This window comes from Triticum dicoccoides, chromosome 6B, assembly GCF_002162155.2.
Source record: "Triticum dicoccoides isolate Atlit2015 ecotype Zavitan chromosome 6B, WEW_v2.0, whole genome shotgun sequence".
Classification (NCBI taxonomy): Eukaryota; Viridiplantae; Streptophyta; class Magnoliopsida; order Poales; family Poaceae; genus Triticum; species Triticum dicoccoides.
Window position 1 is genome coordinate 411,857,202 of NC_041391.1, and position 21,316 is coordinate 411,878,517.

The window sequence follows — 21,316 nt, forward strand, 5'->3', positions numbered from 1 at the left end:
GTGACCAACACCCAAAGGGTTTGCCAGAGTCAATAATCTAGTTCACATCGCCATGTGATTAACACCCAAAGAGTACTAAGGTGTGATCATGTTTTGCTTGTGAGAGAAGTTTAGTTAACGGGTCTACCACATTTAGATCCGTATTTATTTTGCAAATTTCTTTGTCTACAATGCTCTGCACGTATCTACTCTAGCTAATTGCTCCCACTTTCAATATGTATCCAAATTGAGACTCAGAGTCATCCAGATCGGTGTTAAAACTTGCATCAACGTAACTCTTTATGATGAACTCTTTATCACCTCCATAACCGAGAAATATTTCCTTAGTCCTCTAAGGATAATTTTGACCGATGTCCAATGATCTACTCCTGGATCACTATTGTACCCCTTGCCAAACTCATGGCAAGGTACACAATAGGTCTCGTATACAACATGGCATACTTTATAGAACCTATGGCCGAGCCATAGGGAATGACTTTCATTCTCTCTCTATTTTCTGCCGTGGTCGGGTTTTGAGTCTAACTCAACTTCATACCTTACAACTCAGGAAAGAACTCCTTCTTTGACGGATCCATTTTGAACTCCTTCAAAATCTTATCAAGGTATGTACTCATCGAAAGTCTTATCAAGCATCTTGATCTATCTTTATAGATCTTGATGCCCAATATGTAAGTAGCTTCACCGAGGTCTTTCTTTGAAAAACTCCTTTCAAACACTCCTTTATGCTTTCCAGAAAATTCTACATCATTTCCGATCAACAATATGTCATTCACATATACTTATCAGAAAGGTTCTAGTGCTCCCACTCACTTTCTTGTAAATACAGACTTCACGGCAAGTCTGTATAAAACTATATGCTTTGATCAACTCATCAAAGTGTATATTCCAACTCCGAGATGCTTGCACCAGTCCATATATGGATCACTGGAGCTTGCACACTTTGTTAGCACCTTTAGGATTGAGAAAACCTTCTGGTTGCATCATATACAACTCTTGTTTAATAAATCCATTAAGGAATGCAGTTTTGACATCCATTTGCCAGATTTCATAAAATGTGGCAATTGCTAACATGATTCGGACATACTTTAAGCATCGATACGAGTGAGAAAATCTCATCGTAGTCAACACCTTGAACTTGTTGAAAACCTTTTGCGACAATTCGAGCTTTGTAGATAGTAACACTACTATCAGCGTCCGTCTTCCCCTTGAAGATCCATTTATTCTCAATGGCTCGCCGATCATCGGGCAAGTCAATCAAAGTCCATACTTTGTTCTCATACATGAATCATATCTCAGATTTCATGGCCTCAAGCCATTTATCGGAATCTAGGCTCATCATCGCTTCCTCATAGTTCATAGGTTCGTCATGGTCTAGTAACATGACTTCCAGAACAGGATTACAGTACCACTCTGGTGCAGAACATGCTCTGGTTGGTAGTAACTTGATCCGAAGTTTCATGATCATTATCATTAGCTTCCTCACTAGTTGGCGTAGGCATCACAGGAACGGTTTACTGTGATGAGCTACTTTCCAATTCGAGAGAAGGTACAATTACCTCATCAAGTCCTACTTTCCTCCCACTCACTTCTTTCAAGAGAAACTCCTTCTCTAGAAAGGATCCATTCTTAGCAACAAACATCTTGCCTTCGGATCTGTGATAGAAGGTGTACCCAACTGTTTCTTTTGGGTATCCTATGAAGATGCACTTCTCCGATTTGGGTTCGAGCTTATCAGGCTGAACCTTTTTCACATAAGCATCGCAACCCCAAACTTTAAGAAACGACAGCTTAGGTTTCTTGCTAAACCACAGTTCATACAGTGTCGTCTCAACGGATTTAGATGGTACCCTATTTAACATGAATGCAGCTATCTCTAATGCATAACCCTAAAATGATAGAGGTAAATCGGTAAGAGACATCATAGATCGCACCATATCTAATAAAGTATGGTTACGATGTTCGGACACACTATTACGCTGTGGTGTTCTAGGTGGCGTGAGTTGTGAAACTATTCCACATTGTTTTAAATGAAGGCCAACTCGTAACTCAAATGTTCGGCTCCGCGATCAGATCGTAGAAACTTTTTCTTGTTACGATGATTCTTCACTTCACTCTGAAATTCTTTGAACTTTTCAAATGTTTCAGACTTGTGTTTCATCAAGTAGATATACCCATATCTGCTCAAATCATCCGTGAAGGTCAGAAAATAACGATACCCGCCACGAGCCTCAACACTAATCAGACTGCATACATCGGTATGTATTATTTCCAATAAGTCAGTGGCTCGCTCCATTGTTCCGGAGAACGGAGTCTTAGTCAGTTTGCCCATGAGGCACAGTTCGCAAGCATCAAATGATTCATAATCAAGTGATTTCAGAAAGCCCATCCGCATGGAGTTTCTTCATGTGTTTTACACCAATATGACCTAAACGGTAGTGCCACAAATATGTTGCACTATCATTATCAACTTTAAATCTTTTGGCATCAATATTATGAATATGTGTATCACTACGATCGAGATTCGATAGACCATTTACATTGGGTGTATGACCATAGAAGGTTTTATTCATGTAAACAGAACAACAATTATTCTTCAATTGAAATGAATAATCGTATTGCAATAAACATGATCCAATCATATTCATGCTCAACGCAAACACCAAATAACATTTATTTAGGTTCAACACTAATCCCGAAGGTAGAGGGAGTGTGCGATGGTGACCTTATCAACCTTGGAATCACTTCCAACAACACACATCGTCACCTCGCCCTTAACTAGTCTCGGTTCATTCTATAACTCCTATTTTGAGTTACTAATCTTAGCAACTGAACTAGTATCAAATACCCAGGGGCTACTACGAACACCGGTAAGGTACACAATAATCTGTATATCAAATATACCTTTGTTCACTTTGCCATTCTTCTTATCCGCCAAATATTTGGGCAGTTCCACTTCTAGTGACCGTTTCCTTTGCAGTATAAGCACTCAGTTTCAGGCTTGGGTCCAACTTTGGGCTTCTTCACGGGAGTGGCAACTTGCTTTCCATTCTTCTTGAAGTTCCCCTTTCTTTCCCTTGCCCTTTTACTTGAAACTAGTGGGGTATTGTCAACCATCAACACTTGATGCTCTTTCTTGATTTCTACCTTCACCGATTTCAGCATTGCAAAGAGCTCGGAAATCGTTTTCCTCGTCCCCTTGCATATTATAGTTCATCACGAAGTTCTAGTAGCTTGGTGATAGTGACTAGAGAACTTTGTCAATCACTATCTTATCTGGAAGATTAACTCCCACTTGATTCAAGCGCTTGTACTAGCGCTTGTACTACCCAGACATTCTGAGCACATGCTCACTGGTTGAGCCATTCTCCTCCATCTTGTAGGCAAAGTACTTGTCAGAGGTCTCATACCTCTCGACACGGGTACGAGTCTGAAATACCAATTTCAACTCTTGGAACATCTCATATGCTATGTGGCGTTCAAAATGTTTTTGAAGTCCCGGTTCTAAGCCATAAAGCATGGTGCACTGAACTATCAAGTAATCATCATACCAAGCTTGTCAAACGTTCATAATGTCTGCATCAGCTCCTGCAATAGGCCTGTCACCTAGCGGTGCATTAAGGACATAATTCTTCTGTGCAGCAATGAGGATAATCCTCAGATCACGGACCCGGATTGCATCATTGCTACTATCATCTTTCAACTTTTCTCTAGGAACATATCAAAAAAATATAGGAGCTGTATTGTGAGCTATTGATCTACAACATAATTTGCAAATACTATCAGGACTAAATTCATGATAAATTAAAGTTCAATTAATCAAATTACTTAAGAACTCCCACTTAGATAGACATCCCTCAAGTCATCTAAATGATATGTGATCCAAATCAACTAAACCATGTCCGATCATCACGTGAGATGGAGTAGTCATCAATGGTGAACATCTCTATGTTGATCATATCTACTATATGATTCACGTTCGACCTTTCGGTCTCTAGTGTTCCAAGGCCATGTTTGTACATGCTAGGCTCGTCAAGTTTAACCCGAGTATTCCGCATGTGCAAAACTGTCTTGCACCCATTGTATGTGAACGTAGAGCATATCACACCCGATCATCACGTGGTGTCTTAGCACGAAGAACTGTCGCAATGGTGCATACTCAGGGAGAACACTTATACCTTGAAATTTAGTTAAGGGATCATCTTATAATGCTATCGTCGTACTAAGAAAAATAAGATGCATGAAAGATAGACATCACATGCAATCAAAATATGTGACATGATATGGCCATCATCATCTTGTGCCTTTGATCTCCATCTCCAAAGCACCGTCATGATCTCCATCATCACCGGCTTGACACCTTGATCTCCATCGTAGTGTCGTGGTCTTCTCGCCAACTATTTCTTCTACAACTATCGCTAACGCATAGTGATAAAGTAAAGCAATTACATGGCGTTTTGCATTTCATACAATAAAGCGACAACCATAAGGCTCCTGCCAGTTGCCGGTAACTTCTACAAAACATGATCATCTCATACAATAACGTATATCACATCATATCTTGACCATACCACATCACAACATGCCCTGCAAAAACAAGTTAGACGTCCTCTACTTTGTTGTTCAAGTTTTATGTGGTTGCTACGGGCTTCTACTCCCTCCGTTCCGAAATAATTGTCGCTGCGAGGTCTTTTCCGACCAGGTGAAAACTAGTGAAATTACAAAACTGCCCCCGATTGGAAATCGCGCTCAGGTCGTCGTTTTTCTCCATCGCTCCTTCCCTCCGCCAGGACTCCGTCGCTCCTCCCCTTTGGCAGGCGGAGGACTCCTTCACTCCTCCCCTTCGCCAGGCTCCTCTGCCGTCCGCATCTCCGTCGTCCTTCCCCGTCGGCTGCCTGCGCCGCTCCAATCGAGAGCCAGATCCCCTCTTTGGTCACTCTTCCCTGCCGCGATCAGAAGCTCCCTCGCCGGTAGTCGCCTTTCCCCATCGGCTGCCTGCTCCCTTCCCTAGGATCCTTCCCCGCTGGCCGCAAATCCCTCGCCGACCGCCTCCCTCCACTCCAATCGAGAGCTCGAGGTCAGCCGTCGGCTACTCCTTTTTGCTCCTGGATTTCAATCAAAGAAAGGCTTAATGAGATTTCATAGTACTGTGTGTAATTACTCTACTGTGTAATGAATCTTCAACAGATTACAGATTTCAATGTACTCTTCAATCAATCAATCTTCACAGATTTCAAGGAGTATAAATGTGAATTTCCCGCAATTTTGGAAACATCTTGATTGAACAGGAGTATTATGAACAATAGTTTGATGAGGAAACACACAATAGTTTGATGAACAACAGTAGTATGAACAATACTCCATGATGAACAACAGTAGTTTGATGAGAAAACACACAGTACTCTCATTGAAATTACAGGAGTAGTTTGTGGGATGAAATATGAACATCAGTACAGGAGTAATTGGTGCATAAATTGCTTGTAATCCGAGGTTAACATTCACTGATAGTTGTAGTCAAAAATTAATAGAAGGAGCAGAAAGCCAGAAACAATTTGCATATTACTACCTCTGTCAAATTGTCCAGAGTGCAGGTAATAATAACTAAGGTAAAACCATAAACACAGGTACCATCAGTACTGTCACAGAGAATTCCTAATTCCTTCAGTATTTTTATGACATTGTGTCAGTGCAAGGTATTGGCACAGAGTGACTCTACCGAAAAAGAGGTTAACTACAAACAATGAACACTGGTTGAAAAGAAAAACGAAGACAGATTCGACAAAACTGATACACAATGCCAGGTGCATAACAAACAGAATAGCCTCTATGGTATGGAATATGAGTGAATATCTCCAGAAAGATTATTCATATGCATCTACTTGCCACTGAAGTTTCTGTCCCGGCAAGGACTTCTACAAGACATCAATACTCAATTTCTTCCAATTGGGACCAATGCAGATAATAAGATTGCTTACAGTAAGATATCATCACTTCAGGAAAACTATTCTAAGCTAGCATGGCAACTTGGCAATACTCCGGTAATACAGGAATCAGAAGGTCGGCTATTTGTAATGCGTACAATAATTTGGCCTAAAGCAACATTTCTTTACAGAAAATGCACTACAGGTGATGAATGCAAATGACGGATGCTAAACAAATCATTATCCTCCATTGGATTGAAGAAAGGGAAAACATACTAAGGAGCAGCATATCCAGAGCAGAGGGTAGGCAGCTACCTGTTCCTTGGAGGTGATGTTTGGATCGACCGTAAAGTGTATGTCGTGCATGAGGTGCTCGATCATGTTCATGGTGTAGGGGCACCGGGTCTCAGGATCGATAGTCTTCTCCATGACGATGGTGGCGATGTCCCGGAACTGCACGGACAGTTGCGCATCCCTCTCCTTGCCAAAAACTTGGAGCTCCCCTTTCTCCAAAATCTGACAGAGCACAACAATCTGACAGAGCAGCACAACCATGGATGGTTCCCAAAAGTGAACCCCAAAAAGGCAAATTCTCAAAGTCACCTCTTTCCCAGAACTGAGAAAGGGGAACCATAGATGGCTTCTTCTATGATTCATTTCTTTTCCCCTTTGATTTCCCAAACCGACACGAATTACTTTCGAGAGCGCGTGCCGGTAGTGCGAAGGTTTACCACACAAACTGAACTGTACCATAACACACACATTATGAAGGATAGCCAATACTTACATATCAACATGGATATTAACTGCATTGCAGAGATGAACTGAACCAAAAACAGAGAGCAAGTCTGAAGAATTCTGAGAAGAAGAATTACCAAAGAGGTGGCTCTCCAGGCTGCCGAAGGGCATGTACTCGTAGACCAGCAGCCACTCACCCCCCTGCACGCAGAAGCCGACGAGGATGGCGAGGTTGGGGTGGCTGAGCACCGTGAGCATCAGCACCTCCACCAGGAACTCCTTCTTCCCTGCACACTCTCCCGGGCCAGCTGCTTCACCGCCACCATCTGCGCATCGGAAGCGCCCTGTGAGAAGGAGGAAAACAATCAATCAAATCTTTTTTCCACCGGAAACCAGGGCCGCCGGAGGAACAGAGGTGGAACAGGGGAGGAAGAGTGGGGACTCGCCTGCGAGTTGGTCTTTGAGATCTTGCCCTTGTACACCTTGCCGAAGCCGCCCTCGCCGATGAAATTGGCCTCGTTGAAGTAGCCGGTGGCCACCAGCAGATCCTTGAAGGTGAAGCTGTGCGCGCAGCCGCTCCCCACGTCCAGCGCCACCTTCCTCTGCGCGTCTGCGACTACTCCAAGACCCAACAACACAACACGGATAAGAAAGAATCAAAACAAAGAAGAGTGCTTTGCACCAGGCAGCAGCAAGGCGGGGAGGGGACGGGCAGAAATCAGTCAAGAAGATGACATGAGTCGTCGTCGGTGCAGTGGTGGGTGAGCTTGGAGGGCTTGAGGTCGCCGGCCCCTCGGCGCGCCGCTGGGGCGAAGCATCCAAAGCAGTCCATCTCGACCGGCGACGGGGAGAGGGAGTGGGCGGCGACGAGAAGAGTGAGAGCGCGACGACGAGGAGAGTGGGAGTGCGGCGACGACGAGAGGGAGAGGGCGGCGACAGAGGGCAGAGGGATTGGGAGGGCGGTGACAGAGGGCAGGGGGATTGGGAAAGCGGCGAGCAAGCTAGCTAGTGTGAGCGAGTGGGAGGGCAAAATAGGAAAGTGAAAAAAATATAACGTGACGGAATTTGCACTGGGGTTGACAATTATTTCGGAACAGAGGGAGTAGTAAGAACCGTTCTTACCTACGCATCAAAACCACAACGGTGTTTCATCAAGTTTGTTGATTTAACTTTCAACAAGGACTGGCCATAGTCAAATTCAATTCAACTAAAGTTGGAGAAACATACACCCGCCAGCCACCTTTATGCAAAACTAGTTGCATATCTGTCGGTCGAACCGGTCTCATGAATGTGGTCATGTAAGGTTGGTCCAGGCCGCTTCATCCAACAATTCTGCCGAATCAAAATAAGACGTTGGTGATAAGCAGTATGACTATCACCGCCCACAACTCTTTGTGTTATACTCGTGCATATCATCTACGCATAGACCTGACTCAAATGCCACTGTTGGGAAACGTAGTATGCAATTTCAAAAAAATTCCTACGCTCACGCAAGATCTATCTAGGAGATGCATAGCAACGAGAGGGGGAGAGTGTGTCCACATACCCTCATAGGCCGAAAGCGGAAGCATTTGACAACGTGGTTGATGTAGTCAAACTTCTTCTCCTTCCGACCGATCAAGCACCAAATGTACGGCACCTCTGAGTTCCGCACACGTTCAGCTCGATGACGTCCCTCAAACTCTTGATCCAGCAAAATGTCGAGGGAGAGTTCCGTCAGCGAGACGGCGTGGTTATGGTGATGGTGAAGTAATCCGCGCAAGGCTTCACCTAAGCACTACGTGAATATGACCGGAGACGTAAACTGTGGAGGGGGGCACCGCACACGGCTAGGAAATGTTTTGTGTTCTAGAGGTGCCCCCCCACATATATAAATAGGGGAGAGGGAGAGGGGCAGCAAGGGGCGCCCCAAGTAGGAGTAATCCTACTTGGGCGCCTCCCACAAGTCTGCCTCCCCCCTTCCATAAGTGTCGGAGGAGGAAGGAAAGAGAGGGGGGAGAGAAGGAAAGGGGGAGGCCGAATCCTCCCCTTTCCTTTCTGCCTTCCATCTTTCCTTCTCCTACTATTCGGCCTATATGAGGGCGCACCAGCCCACTAGGGGCTGGTCTGTCCTGCCCTTGGTCCAATAAGGCCCATATCTTTGCCGGGGGGTGCCCGGAACCTCTTCCGGTGACCCGATATGTATCCGGTACCCCCGGAACACTTCCGGTGTCCGAATACTATCGTCATATATATGAATATTTACCTCTCGACCATTTCGAGACTCCTTGTCATGTCTGTGATCTCATCCGGGACTCCGAACAACATTCGGTCACTAAATCACATAACTCTTATAATACAAAATCGTCATCAAACGTTAAGCGTGCGGACCCTACGGGTTCGAGAACTATGTAGACAGGACCAAGACACTTCTCCGGTCAATAACCAACAGCGGAACCTTGATGCTCATATTGGTCCCCACATATTCTACGAAGATCTTTATCGGTCGTACCGTAATGACAACATACATTATTCCCTTTGTCATCGGTATGTTACTACGAGATTCGATCATCGGTATCTTCATACCTAGTTCAATCTCGTTACCGACAAGTCTCTTTACTCATTCCGTAATGCATCATCACACAACTACCTCATTAGTCACATTGCTTGCAAGGCTTATTATGATGTGCATTACCGAGAGGGCCTAGAGATACCTCTCTGATACTCGGAGTGACAAATCCTAATATCGATCTATGCAAACCCAATAAAAACCTTCGGAGATACCTGTAGAGCTCTTTATAATCACCCAGTTACGTTGTGAGTGATAGCACACAAGGCATTCCTCCGGTATCCAGGAGTTGCATAATCTCATAGTTAAAGGAATATGTATATGACATGAAGAAAACTATAGCAATAAAACTGAATGATCATTATGCTAAGCTAACGGATGGGTCTTGTCCATCACATCATTCTCCTAATGATGTGATCTCGTTCATCAAATGATAACACATGTCTATTGTTAGGAAACTTAACCATCTTTGATTAACGAGTTAGTCTAGTAGAGGCTTACTAGGGACACGGTCTTTTGTCTATGTATCCACACATGTATCAAGTTTTCGGTTAATACAATTCTAGCATGAATAATAAATATTTATCATGATATAAGAAAATATAAAATAACAACTTTATTATAGCCTCTAGGGCATATTTCCTTCACATCTGTTGTGACAAAACCATGACAACAGGGGTTAATAGGAAGTTAGATTTATGAAGACAAACCTTGGAATTGATAGGTTTTAGGCTTAGTAGAACTAAAACCGAATACATGAGGTGCGGTTTCAGTACTACTAGACACGAGGAGGAGGAGGATGTTAGTCTTGATGGGCAGGTAGTGCCTCAGAAGGATACCTTTCGATATTCGGGGTCAATGCTGCAGAAGGATGGGGGTATTGATGAAGATGTGAACCATCCAATAAAAGCTGGATGTATGAAGTGGCGTCAAGCGTCTGGAATTCTCTATGACAAGAGAGTGCCACAAAATCTAAAAAGGCAAGTTCTATAGGACGGCGGTTCAACCCACAATGTTGTATGGTGCTGAGTGTTGGCCTACTAAAAGGTGACATGTTCAACAGTTAGGGGTGGCGGAGATGCGCATGTTGAGATGGATGTGTGGTCACACGAGGAAGGATCGAGTTCGGAATGATGATATATGAGATAGAGTTGGGGTAACACCAATTGAAGAGAAGCTTGTCCAACATCGTCTGAGATGATTTGGGCATATTCAGCACAGGCCTCTAGAAGCTCCAGTGCATAGTGGACGGCTAAAGCGTGCGGATAATGTCAAGAAAAGATCGGGGTAGGCCGAATTTAACATGGGAGAATTCCGTAAAGAGAGGTCTAAAGGATTGGGGTATCACCAAAGAACTAGCCATGGACAAGGGTGCGTGGAAGCTTGTTATCCATGTTCCAGAATCATGATTTGGTCGCGAGATCTTATGGGTTTCACCTCTAGCCTACCCTAACTTGTTTGGGACTAAAGGCTTTGTTGTTGTTGTTGTTGTTGTTCTACAGAGAAAAGAGCCAGCCGAAGATCTCAAAGACTAACCTCGGCGACCTCTGTCGCGCTTAGGGGCTACTCACTATGCCCGCCAGCCGGCCTAGCGATAGGCCCACAAGGCCCACCATATGCCCAACGATAGGAGCAAGCCCGGAGGAAGGGATAGACGTCCCTGGATCATCTTGACCTCCAAGTTGACGGCGGCGGCGACCTAGATCGCATCTCCCCATGTAAAACCTTAGCCCCCACCGTGTACGTAAGGGGAGGCTAGGGTGCTCACATTGTCATCTACCCTCTAGTAGAACAACTCTCGATAGTCATCTCTCCTCACACCATTGTATTTTCTTGCACGAGGTATCCCCCACCATAAAAAACAGTAAGCAGGAGTGCATGACGTCAGGTATTACTCTTCAAAGGCCCAAACTTGGGTAAATACCATGTGTGACCTTTGATATGTGACTTTCAGCCACGCAAGGCACCCTGCCGAGGGTACTGACGGAAATCTACACCGTCGGTCCTCCTGCACCTGTCGCAACATCGACATAGACGGCATCCGCTGCTCTTCCGCCATGACTACGTTGAACTGCGCCTACACGGGCGGGGGCGTCGGCTCGTCGTCGAGTGCTTCCTCCATCGTCGGGTCATCCTCACTCACCTTTGGCAAGCTAGTCGGCAAACCGACCTGTATCCATTGTGTACGACAGGCCTGCCAGTCGGCTGCAAGGCCGGCCAACTCGTTTCTGCTCCGTCGAGAGTTTCTCCCACATTGCTCTAGAGCTATCGGTCATGGCGAACGTAGTGTCGTGCGGGTCGTGTCAAGCAAGAAGAGGTGGTGTTTAACTAGTGGGTGTCGGCCAGGCCAAGCGACGGGTTGTGTCAAATGCGTAAGCCGGAGTATGATTTTCGCTCGCCGCGCCTGTTTAATGCCAGCAGGCCGGAGTGGGATTTTCGCTCGCCACGCCTATTTAATGCCAGCAGGCGAACGGGCGGGAGCCGGTTTGAATGTGGTGCACAATTGTCCAATCTCGTCTGGTCAAGTGTCTCCGGCATTGGAAGAGGCACGGAGACCAGGTGGTGCTCTCGGCCAGCGCGTTGCTTCAGTGCCGGCTCCAGTGAGAGGTCACGTCCGCTCTGAACCGGCATGAATGCGTGGCAATCGCTTCGCGTAGAGAGGGCGCGGGACAGATTTTTGGATGTGTCCAGGGAGTTGGATGCATACCTGACAGCGGTCCGAACGCACGCAAAGCCCTCTGGTTTACGTCCGGTTTGCAGGCTTTCGAACATCCGGACTGATCTGCAGACCGCTGGGTACCACATTTGATGACAAAGTGCGTCGGACAGCTACCGCTAAACGTATGCGGGCAGTCCGTGTTGGAGATGAGAGAAAAATAAAACTTTGTCTCCAAACGGGCACACTCAACCTTGTTCACGGCATCAGTGTTACCCGGAGATGGACTCATCATGACCTTTGCAGGCATCAAGGAGCGAAGTAAGCTATGTTCGCTGCTGCTTTGAGAGTAGTGATGCTCCTAAAGACTCGAGTGAGATGAAGCTGCTGCCTTTGCCCTACTAGCTACACCCCTCAGTTTGGACTTTGTAATCAAGCGACTTTACTTAGTAGAGACGTCGCAAAGTTGGCTTTAGCAGCTGCTAAAGGCAACGCCGTGTGCGGGTGAAGGTTCCGTCTATATTCAACTCGAGGAAAGTTATGCACCTCACACTTATCACATCTTCTAGAGTTGTGACCTGATCGTGTTCCGTTTCAGCTTTGCCTACTTTAAACTTGTGGACCAAACAATCAAACATAAAAAAATGATGTAGGAGCACTTTATTTGTAGGATAAGACATTACTGACTACACTGCTGCCCCTGATTGATGAACAGAGTCTTCTCTTTTTTCTAATAGTATAAAAGGAAGGAAAGAAAAGCATTACAAAATATACTCCCTCCGTTCCTAAATATTTGTGTCTCTAAAGATTTCAACAAGTGACTACATACGAAGCAAAATGAGTGAAACTACACTTTAAAACATGTCTATATACATTCGTATGTGGTAGTCCATTTGAAATCTTAAAAAGACAAATATTTAGGAACGGAGGGAGTAGCTTCTTATGGAGTTATGCTCTAAATATTCAATTTTCGCAACAACAAATATTCAAGTCATAATTAAAGACCGTAGCTTGCTGCACCATTGCTTACGGGAACAGGATCACAATAGCTTCGGTTCAAAGCAAATGAGTACCGGCCGGGCTGTATTCTAGCAGTATATACATACATCACAGGAGACATACTGCGTTCTGCCACCCAGGCCTTGCTTCAACAAAGTTCTAAAACAAACATATCAAATGGAGCTAAATACAGCTAGTAGCTTGTTACCACATGCAGTCAGAAACTAAAATGATACAAAAGCACCTAGATTTCAACAACACGTCAAGGGGTCAGCACATGCATCAGTTTATGTTTCCCCAGATAGCTTGCCCAGACGTCACCTTGTTGCTCGGTCTCGCAGTCAGCTCGTACAGAATCCGAGCAAACGTGTCGGAGTATTTCCCTTCCGACGTTAGGATCTCAGCAAAGTTATTCTCGTGAACCAGGAGGTGCATCCTGTTTTGAGGCTCCGAGACAAGGCTCTCCAGTATCACCGCTGCTTTCCTACAGACCTCCGACACAGGGTGTGGTGCCTTCACGATCTTTAGAAGCCTATCCACAGCCCTGTTCCAATGGACATTGAAACAACAAATCAAAATTTGTGTCACAGTGTGCTATCACTGACCAAATGAGACAGATTTTACCATCGCTCACTAGCTAGCTTCAGCCTACAATCCATGTTCACTTCTGATACGTTGTAGAGGGCGCTAACAGCAGCAGCCTGTGCATCAAATGCTGGCACGCTCAACAGATCAACTAACCTCCTGTATATCTGTATATCAAGTAAATAGCTTTATTTAAAATCATCCATCTATATAGCATAATAAAATACTCCCTCCGTCCGAAAATACTTGTCGAAGAATTGATAAAAATGAATTTATTTAGAACTAAAATACGTCTAGATACATTCATTTTTTCGACAAGTATTTCAGGACGGAGGGAGTAGTAAACAGAGGACTCTGTCTGCTAAACCAAGGATTTACCTGTGAAATCACAGGAACAAGAAACGATTCATTGTCTGGATTGATTATCAGCCGCCCAATCAATTCAGCAGCAGCACAATGCCATGCTTTTATTGAAGAGGAAAGCATGCCCATTATGGCATGAACTGCGCTTTTCTCACTGTCTTGCAGAAAGCCAAGGAAAACAATAAGGAACAACATAAAACAGAAAGATTGAGAAAAACACTCGTGATGAACTTCTATCTCACGTCATTTTAATATATGATGGCTTTGACGAGCTCAAGATTCTCAGGTCCAGCACAGGTGCTAAATTAACAAGGGCCTCCAGCATGTTTGTTATGAGCTCATCGTCTTCTGTCAGATGGTGGAAATGCACACAAAGATAAGTTCTCAAGTCTTAGCAATACATAGTCCTAGCCCCTAGGACAACTCATCTATCCACTAAGGAGATTCAATCCAATTAGTATATGAAGAAACAAATGGCAACTTCGTGACATTTCTATTTTGCTCTATAAACCCCAACACAAAAATCAAATAGGTGACATTAATAATAAATATTTGGATGAAAGCATCTGCAGCTCAAATGAAGCATACATAGGCGTCATTTGCAGTAACATAATCAACACACAAGAAAATTGGCACAGATATATCCAGTCATATTTTAAAATCACATACTCAGTCAAGGACAAATTAATTTGTACATGTAGAATAGAGGAACTGAATAAAAGGAACATAGCATAGATGTCTGGGAATTAAAAACCAAGGACAACAACCTAGTATGAAATTTTACCTGCATTTTGGTCTTCTAAGCACTGAAATATAGTCTCCAAGCAATGTCTGTGCTGGACCATGATAGTCTCATTTTCTGGCATGAAAGAAAAATTGCGGATTATATTGGAGGCCGCAACAGCACACTGTTGCCTCTCTGTCCGCCCTTCATCATCAATATTAAAAAGACCATCTTCATCAAACAAAAATCCTGCAGATCTCCTCTTTGTGATAGTGGAGCCCTCTATCTTTGATTGATCATTTGGAGGACTGAAATTACCATATTTCAAAGAATATAAGTATGTTGCGCGAATCATGAAAAGCGAGATGGGTACTCAAGATATTGATGAGATCAAAAATGACATACGTGGTGCTGTCCGAGTATACTTTCCCAACGTTTTCAAGACCAAATCCTGAGATTGTTGTATTGACACCCAAAGTTCTTACTCTTGGTGGTTTTGTATGGTCCCTAGGCATTGCAATATCTCGCCAGTCATCAATCTGTACAAGATGACAGAGCGTCAAACAGAATGCAAGGAAATACCAATGGTACAGCCCTGTAAAAGCATTACCCCTTTTCGTGGAAAACTGGAAATCAATATAAACACATAACTTAGCAGACTGTAGAACTCAGTCATGTGCAAAATCCTTAGAGCATCTCCAACAGATGATGTAGATGTATAAATAACAGAAATATACATCACCAAGACCCAAAAAGGTCCCTCCAACAGATGATGCAGATGCAAAAAAAATTACATCTGATGTAAAATGCATCAGCAAGGGATGCAAATACACATCACTTAGGGGCAGATGTAAAACGCAGCCGCGCCGCGCGAAGCCCAAGTGCCACTGGAATCTTCATTCCCCCCTCCCACCACGCGAACGCCCTGCCTCCCGCTGCACCACGCCGCCGAGCCACCCACCCACCGGGCCACGCCGCACCCTGCCGCCAGATCCGGCCTCCCCACCCCCGTCGCCGCCGGATCCGCCGCCACTTTTCCGTCGCCCCACGCCTCGAAATCACCGGAATTGAAGCAGCTCCGCCACCGCCACACCGCCCCCGATTTGAAGCATCTCCATCCCCGCCGGTGCCCGCACAACCTCCGCCTCCATCTTCCGGTCTTCTCCCTGCGACTCCGCCGCTTCCCCGCCGCCGCACGCCTCTTCTTCGACCGAATCGAAGTCGCTCGGCCGCCGCCGCGCCATCGCACGATTTGGAGAATCTCCATCACCGCCACCGCCGCAACGCTCAGCCTCCATGATGTAGTCGTTCAACTAGTTTTACATCATCTGTTGGAGCACTAGTTTTACATCATCTATTATACATCATCTGTTGGAGTTGGGTGTTTTTTGCTGATGTAAAACCCACTTTTTGGTGATGTAAATTTTACATCTAACACTTTTTGGTGATGTATTTTACATCATCTGCTGGAGAAGCTCTTAGAAGTCAAATTAGATATAAAAACTTTGGCAAACTTTGGCAACCAATCGACAAATGGTATGTGTAAATAACAAAACATATCTTTAGAATTTTTCTATACAGCTACAACAATGACGCCAAATCCTAGATTTTGCATGAGAACATCACACTTTTTCCCAATGTTGATGAAGGATGACTAACTAAATTAATTATTTTAAATATAGCTTGATTAATTATATTCAACAAATTATGCTAGATTAGTTAATTATTTTAAATGAACAATAATGCAAACAAATTAAGCAGTGAATGCCAAAGGAATTGGGAACCTGGAGAACTAAGCATACAATGCATGATCCGGTAACAGCTAGATCAAGCTGGAGAGGAAGAACAGGAACTAAGCACCTACAACTTGAAGGAGGGCATCCAATAGCCCAGGAACTTTAGCAAGAGGTGTTGTATCCCGTCGGAGGTCATCCTTTTCCTTAAAAGAGAGTACAGTGAGGGCGTTCAATGCCCATAGTATCTCACTCTTCAACCCACTTTGCAATGCAAGGACGATTCTTTTATTGTTCTGATCTGAAAAATCCACAACAAAAAGAAGTTAACTTGCCTTCTGCCAAATAGTCATGCAGGTAACCATTAAGCATACTAGAAAAGACAGATAATGCATTTCAAGCTCATGTCACCGAAGTGAGGCATCATCTGTATCAAATGGGACAAAAAATTACTAACAGGCCAACAACCTGCTTGTCTGAGTAAACTGGAACAACAAGGGCTGTCTGCATTTGTGACAAGGGAGAACAGACAGCTGGTCGCAGAGAATATATATATGGCAACATATCTCGTGAATCCATGCCTATTGTGTATCCCTGTGTCTATGCAATGTCAGCGTCTCACTCTAAATTGTGCGCCTGACCTGAAGCCAAACGGTTTTTTCCATTTAGCCGCCCGCTTTCCCACTTGACAATAATTTCTTTTACAAAAGACCCCCTTAAGTCTCTCATCCACGATCCTCAGCCGAGTCCCTACGTCGCTTCGTCCTCTTGCAAAATCCCTAGCACCGTTGCTCCAAAATCTAAATCCCAGCCGGAAGGCCTCCTGCGACGGCAACCTTGGCCTACCCGACTCCATTGAAGTCCTCTAGCGACGGCAACCAAGTAGCGACGATGACCGCCACCCGACGGCCATTGGCGATGGCAAGGAAGGTCCAGACGGCCGTCGCAACGGTGAAGCCATGGCGAATTGACGACGTTTCGGCGACGCTGACGACTCGTCTCAGATGAGGCGCCAGCACCCCCTGCACAGCCTCCTGCGACTACGAAAATTCCCTCATAGAAAGTTGTAGGCTGAAGTCTGTCGTCCTTAGGAAGCTGTAGACTGTAGGTCTGTAGCAGATGTATTACAGTATTAGTGCAATGCTCATATTACTGTAATTCCTTCGAAGAAGTTGTACCATTTATCCTGTAGCAGATGTATCAGTGCAATGCTTATAGCCTGTAGCATGTCTCCCCTGTTACTTTGCTTGGCATTTGGCAAAATATATTCTTTTTTATTGGCAAAAAAAATCAGTGAGGTTCAGTTATGCGTTGAAAATATAAGTGACTTCATGTGGTGAAAACATGTTTTGTTCGGTAAACCTTCTGACTTATAGGAAGTACCATGTGACAGCATTGTCCAGTTTTGAGATATGCAACTAAATGGTGCTCCCTGATGCCAAATTTGCCAAGCAAAAAATGATTATATATATGTTCTGATTTACTCTTTGATATACAGGAACCATGTAATGGATGGCAATCTGCATTATGTTAAATCATATTTGACTTGATTTATAACAAGTCCGATGATTATCAAATTATTACATTATATGAACATCAGTCGGCGTCGCATTATGTTAAATAAATTCTTTGCTCAGACCTGCATCATGCTGGAGCACACAATGCAGTTTATCAATTTACTTGTTATACATGACCAATCAAGAACAATAGTAAAAGTTCAGGAAACTCTGGATAGGACTTGTTTCTTATAGCCTTTTTTATCTTATAACTGGTTACAGCCATCCCTGGCCACTTCTGGAGTTCCGGTAATTCAGAAGATTTTCTAAATAAATCACTCATTTTGTTCAACACATACAGAGCCTAGTCACTGAACTTTGTGAATGCTCAGGATATTTTGGATAGTGACTTTCTGCTCGTAGCTTAGATATCCTAGCCCACTTCTGCAACTCAAAAGCATTACTGAACAGTATTGGCAACTGAACTAGTCACTGAATATTTTGGCAACAACAAATGGGATATTTTAACAAGGGAAAAGCTCAACCAAAGCCTCTAATCTGAACAAAGGCATATCATGTATTTGTAAGGAATTCAGAAAAGAAGAGAAACACGTAAAAGCATCTCACACGGTGCCATTCATTTAGGTGCAAATACTGATACAGTTTACTCATAAGAGCATAAATTTGGTACAGCTACAGGCTACAGCTTTCCTATGGACGAGAGGCTGCAGCTTTCCTATGATAGAATCGTCGCCAGCGGGGGAGGTCAACCAGGGCGCCGTTGGTGCCTCATCGTTCAGCATCATCACGGCCGTAGACCGTCGTCGGTCGTCATGGCTTTGCCGTCGAGACGTTGTTGTCGCTACTTGTTTCCCGTCACCGGAGATAGTCGAGGAAATCATCCAGGCGTTGCCATTGTACGAGGCCTTTGGATTGAGATTTGATTTGGGAGCCGATGCGAGAGATCTGGCAAGGAAGAATTCGGGCCAGGAGTTGCAGGAAGCATGACTTGGAGCTTTGTTTGGGGATGATGGATTAGGGGGGTTTGTTCAAACGAAAAATTCCTGAAGTTAGAAAGCGGGCGGGTGAGTGCAAATATTCACTTAGCTGCACCTGAGGCGAAGGATCTAGATCGGGCAGCTTAGCGGATTCACAGGATATGTTGCCTACACACACACACACACACACACACACACACACATACCGCGACGCAATTCCTCAACTACTCAGCCAAAATAAATCTTGTTTGATGACTGGGAAAACCACAACACATGTACATGCATTCACAGCCCATGCTCGAGTTCATTCACATTTTCTTGTGCAAGCACAAATAGAAACATGAAAATTAATCATCATGCAGGCTCAGTTTGTGGTTGCTATGATATGCTGTGTACTGCTAATTTCTTGGCTGTTGTGGAAAAAGAAGATATTAAAACATATATTACTCTGGATAAAATAAACGTAGATAGATCCTCTTATCCAATCATTGACCTCTCACATTTCAAACACACAATTACACAAGCGTACTCAACCCAACAGGATTATCATGATCCAACATAATGCGAAGCGAAGCCATGAAATATTGGCAGTAAACCACACTAAAGTATTGTATGCTGAAGAAATAGATGTGATTAAACATCACTAATGAACTTTTGCATTTGCAACAAACTATTTTACCATAACATGCAACTTTTCCCTAAGAACAAAACAAGTTTACTGTATGATTTTGATCAATCTAAAAAAGCCTAGGTATCGATCATGGTCAGAGCAGCCTCAGCTCGGTCAGTATCCTATAGATAAGTCATTGTTCTGCTGAAGCCAGAATTACGTGTCCAAGAATTGGAACAGGGAAGATCTAATCTGAAAGTAATCTTGCTAGGTGCTTTGGTTTTTTAGCAGCACACAGCTTCGAAAAAGCATATGCTTGCGTACTCAAATATTGTCTATTAGGATCAAATTTGCTAGCAGCTTGGGAAGGCATATGATTTCCGACTGAAGCTATGGTTTGTGAGGTATGAGCCGGGATATGAAGGTTGCAGAAGAATGATGAGGTCTCTCGGTTTCAACAATAACTCTTGATCTTTAAGTTCTTTATCAAGCTGCTGATGGCAGTTTTAATAATTCCAACATTACACTTGACAATCACGAGATATGGTGATTCCCAACAAGACATAATTAACCGAGGCGAACCAGCACTCAGAGTCAAAGCGTCCCTCTGTTTTCCCATAACGTGGGCTCTGGTACGCAAATCTTAGATCCAAGGCTTAACACATGTGTTTCGTTTCAATAGTTGGCATGTAATTACTCGACAGTATTGCAGCAGCAGCTGAAATAGAGAGCTCCTGATTTCCCCCCAACAAGTCGACTCCAATTGGAGGGTCCAACACGTGGTTTGCCACCATTGATGTCCTAGAACCCACCGGATTCTCTGTTTGAAGGTTAAGAAGAAGCGAAGGAGACACTCACCGGAGAGAGCCGTGAGGACATGGAGGGAAGGTCCGACGAGGGCGGCCGGCGCCGCCGGGTCGCCGACGGCAGCCGCGGCGGCCGCGGCTGCAGCCCCGCTTCCGGTGGTGCTTCCGAACGGGCGACCGCGCTTGGCCGCGGCGGAACCGCCGCCTCCACCGGACTTGCCCGTCTGCTTCTGCATGGCTAGGGTTTTGGAGCTCTTCACTTAGCTCGGAGGTTCGGGCGTGGAGGTAGAAGGGGAGCAGGGTGCGTCGGCAGACAGGTAAAGTGTGGAAATAGAGTCCGTTTCACCCGTCGAATTGCGATCGATCGTGTAGAGTGTGTTGATTCAAGTTTTTTTTAACATAAATTCAGGTTGTTATTTTCTGAAAAAAAGAACATAAGTTCAAGTCAGGACAATGAAAAAGTAGATCTAGAAAAGAAAAGGAAAATGGTAACGAAATCATTACCAAACATATACTCTCTGATATATACTCATGATCAGGTTTATAAGTCAATATCAAGTGATACCACCAGTTACATACTCCCATGATAACAACCTGAAAAGATTAAATTTAATAAACGGTACAAAAGCTCCATAAAAAGATTGTGAATGTTCATAACACATGTGTCTACAACTCCTAAAAGAATCAGAGCGAAATTCAAAGTACATATAAAGAAAAGAAAAAGAAAATTTCAGCATCAATAGTGTCAATAAGAACAAAAGCATGAATAGTATAAAAAAACTACACTATTCACATCTTGATTTGTCTTTTTTGTTTCTTGATGTGTACTTTGAATTTGGATCTGAAATATTTATAAAAAAAAACTACACTGTTTGCATTTACAAAAAAAATATGATTTTTTGTACCGTTTGAAATTGATTGTCCTTTTTTTAAAAAATTGGGGACATGGGAGCATATTAGTGAAAGACTTCGACCATTAATTGATTAACAAAATATGATGTACATGCATATAATTTAGATCACTATTTTAGTGACCAAATCCCTTTTATATTTCTTTATAGAGGGAGTATGGGAGTATACATGTCGGTCTATTTCCAACTCAATAAAAAAGAACATGCCGGCTATTTTTTAGAGGGAAAATG

The 21,316-nt window shown here is 44.0% G+C and overlaps 2 protein-coding genes across 5 annotated transcripts; both read right to left on the reverse strand.

Annotated features, from left to right (window-relative positions):
* Window positions 1-4,569: 4,569 nt before the first annotated feature.
* On the reverse strand, window positions 4,570-7,657 carry LOC119323869 (ribosome maturation protein SBDS-like). 3 transcript variants are annotated; one of them, XM_037597580.1, is made up of 5 exons: window positions 7,392-7,657; window positions 7,103-7,272; window positions 6,794-7,000; window positions 6,234-6,662; window positions 4,570-5,102 (listed from the first exon to the last, which is right to left on the reverse strand). In XM_037597580.1, the coding sequence occupies exons 1-3, from the start codon at window positions 7,486-7,488 to the stop codon at window positions 6,914-6,916; spliced, it is 354 nt and encodes a 117-aa protein (XP_037453477.1). In that variant the 5' UTR covers window positions 7,489-7,657; the 3' UTR covers window positions 4,570-5,102; window positions 6,234-6,662; window positions 6,794-6,913. The 3 variants fall into 3 exon arrangements, with proteins under 3 accessions (XP_037453477.1, XP_037453476.1, XP_037453475.1); XM_037597579.1 differs by lacking the exons at window positions 7,103-7,272; window positions 7,392-7,657 and having other exon boundaries at window positions 6,234-6,434; window positions 6,522-6,997; XM_037597578.1 differs by lacking the exons at window positions 7,103-7,272; window positions 7,392-7,657 and having other exon boundaries at window positions 6,234-6,997.
* Window positions 7,658-12,854: 5,197 nt separating this feature from the next.
* On the reverse strand, window positions 12,855-20,497 carry LOC119323262 (armadillo repeat-containing protein LFR-like). 2 transcript variants are annotated; one of them, XM_037596866.1, is made up of 8 exons: window positions 20,227-20,497; window positions 16,396-16,565; window positions 14,937-15,070; window positions 14,592-14,839; window positions 14,050-14,152; window positions 13,823-13,961; window positions 13,484-13,611; window positions 12,855-13,403 (listed from the first exon to the last, which is right to left on the reverse strand). In XM_037596866.1, exons 1-8 carry the CDS (start codon window positions 20,408-20,410, stop codon window positions 13,142-13,144), a joined length of 1,368 nt encoding a protein of 455 aa, XP_037452763.1. In that variant the 5' UTR covers window positions 20,411-20,497; the 3' UTR covers window positions 12,855-13,141. The 2 variants fall into 2 exon arrangements, with proteins under 2 accessions (XP_037452763.1, XP_037452762.1); XM_037596865.1 differs by having other exon boundaries at window positions 14,050-14,155; window positions 20,227-20,495.
* Between the last annotated feature and the right edge of the window lie 819 nt (window positions 20,498-21,316).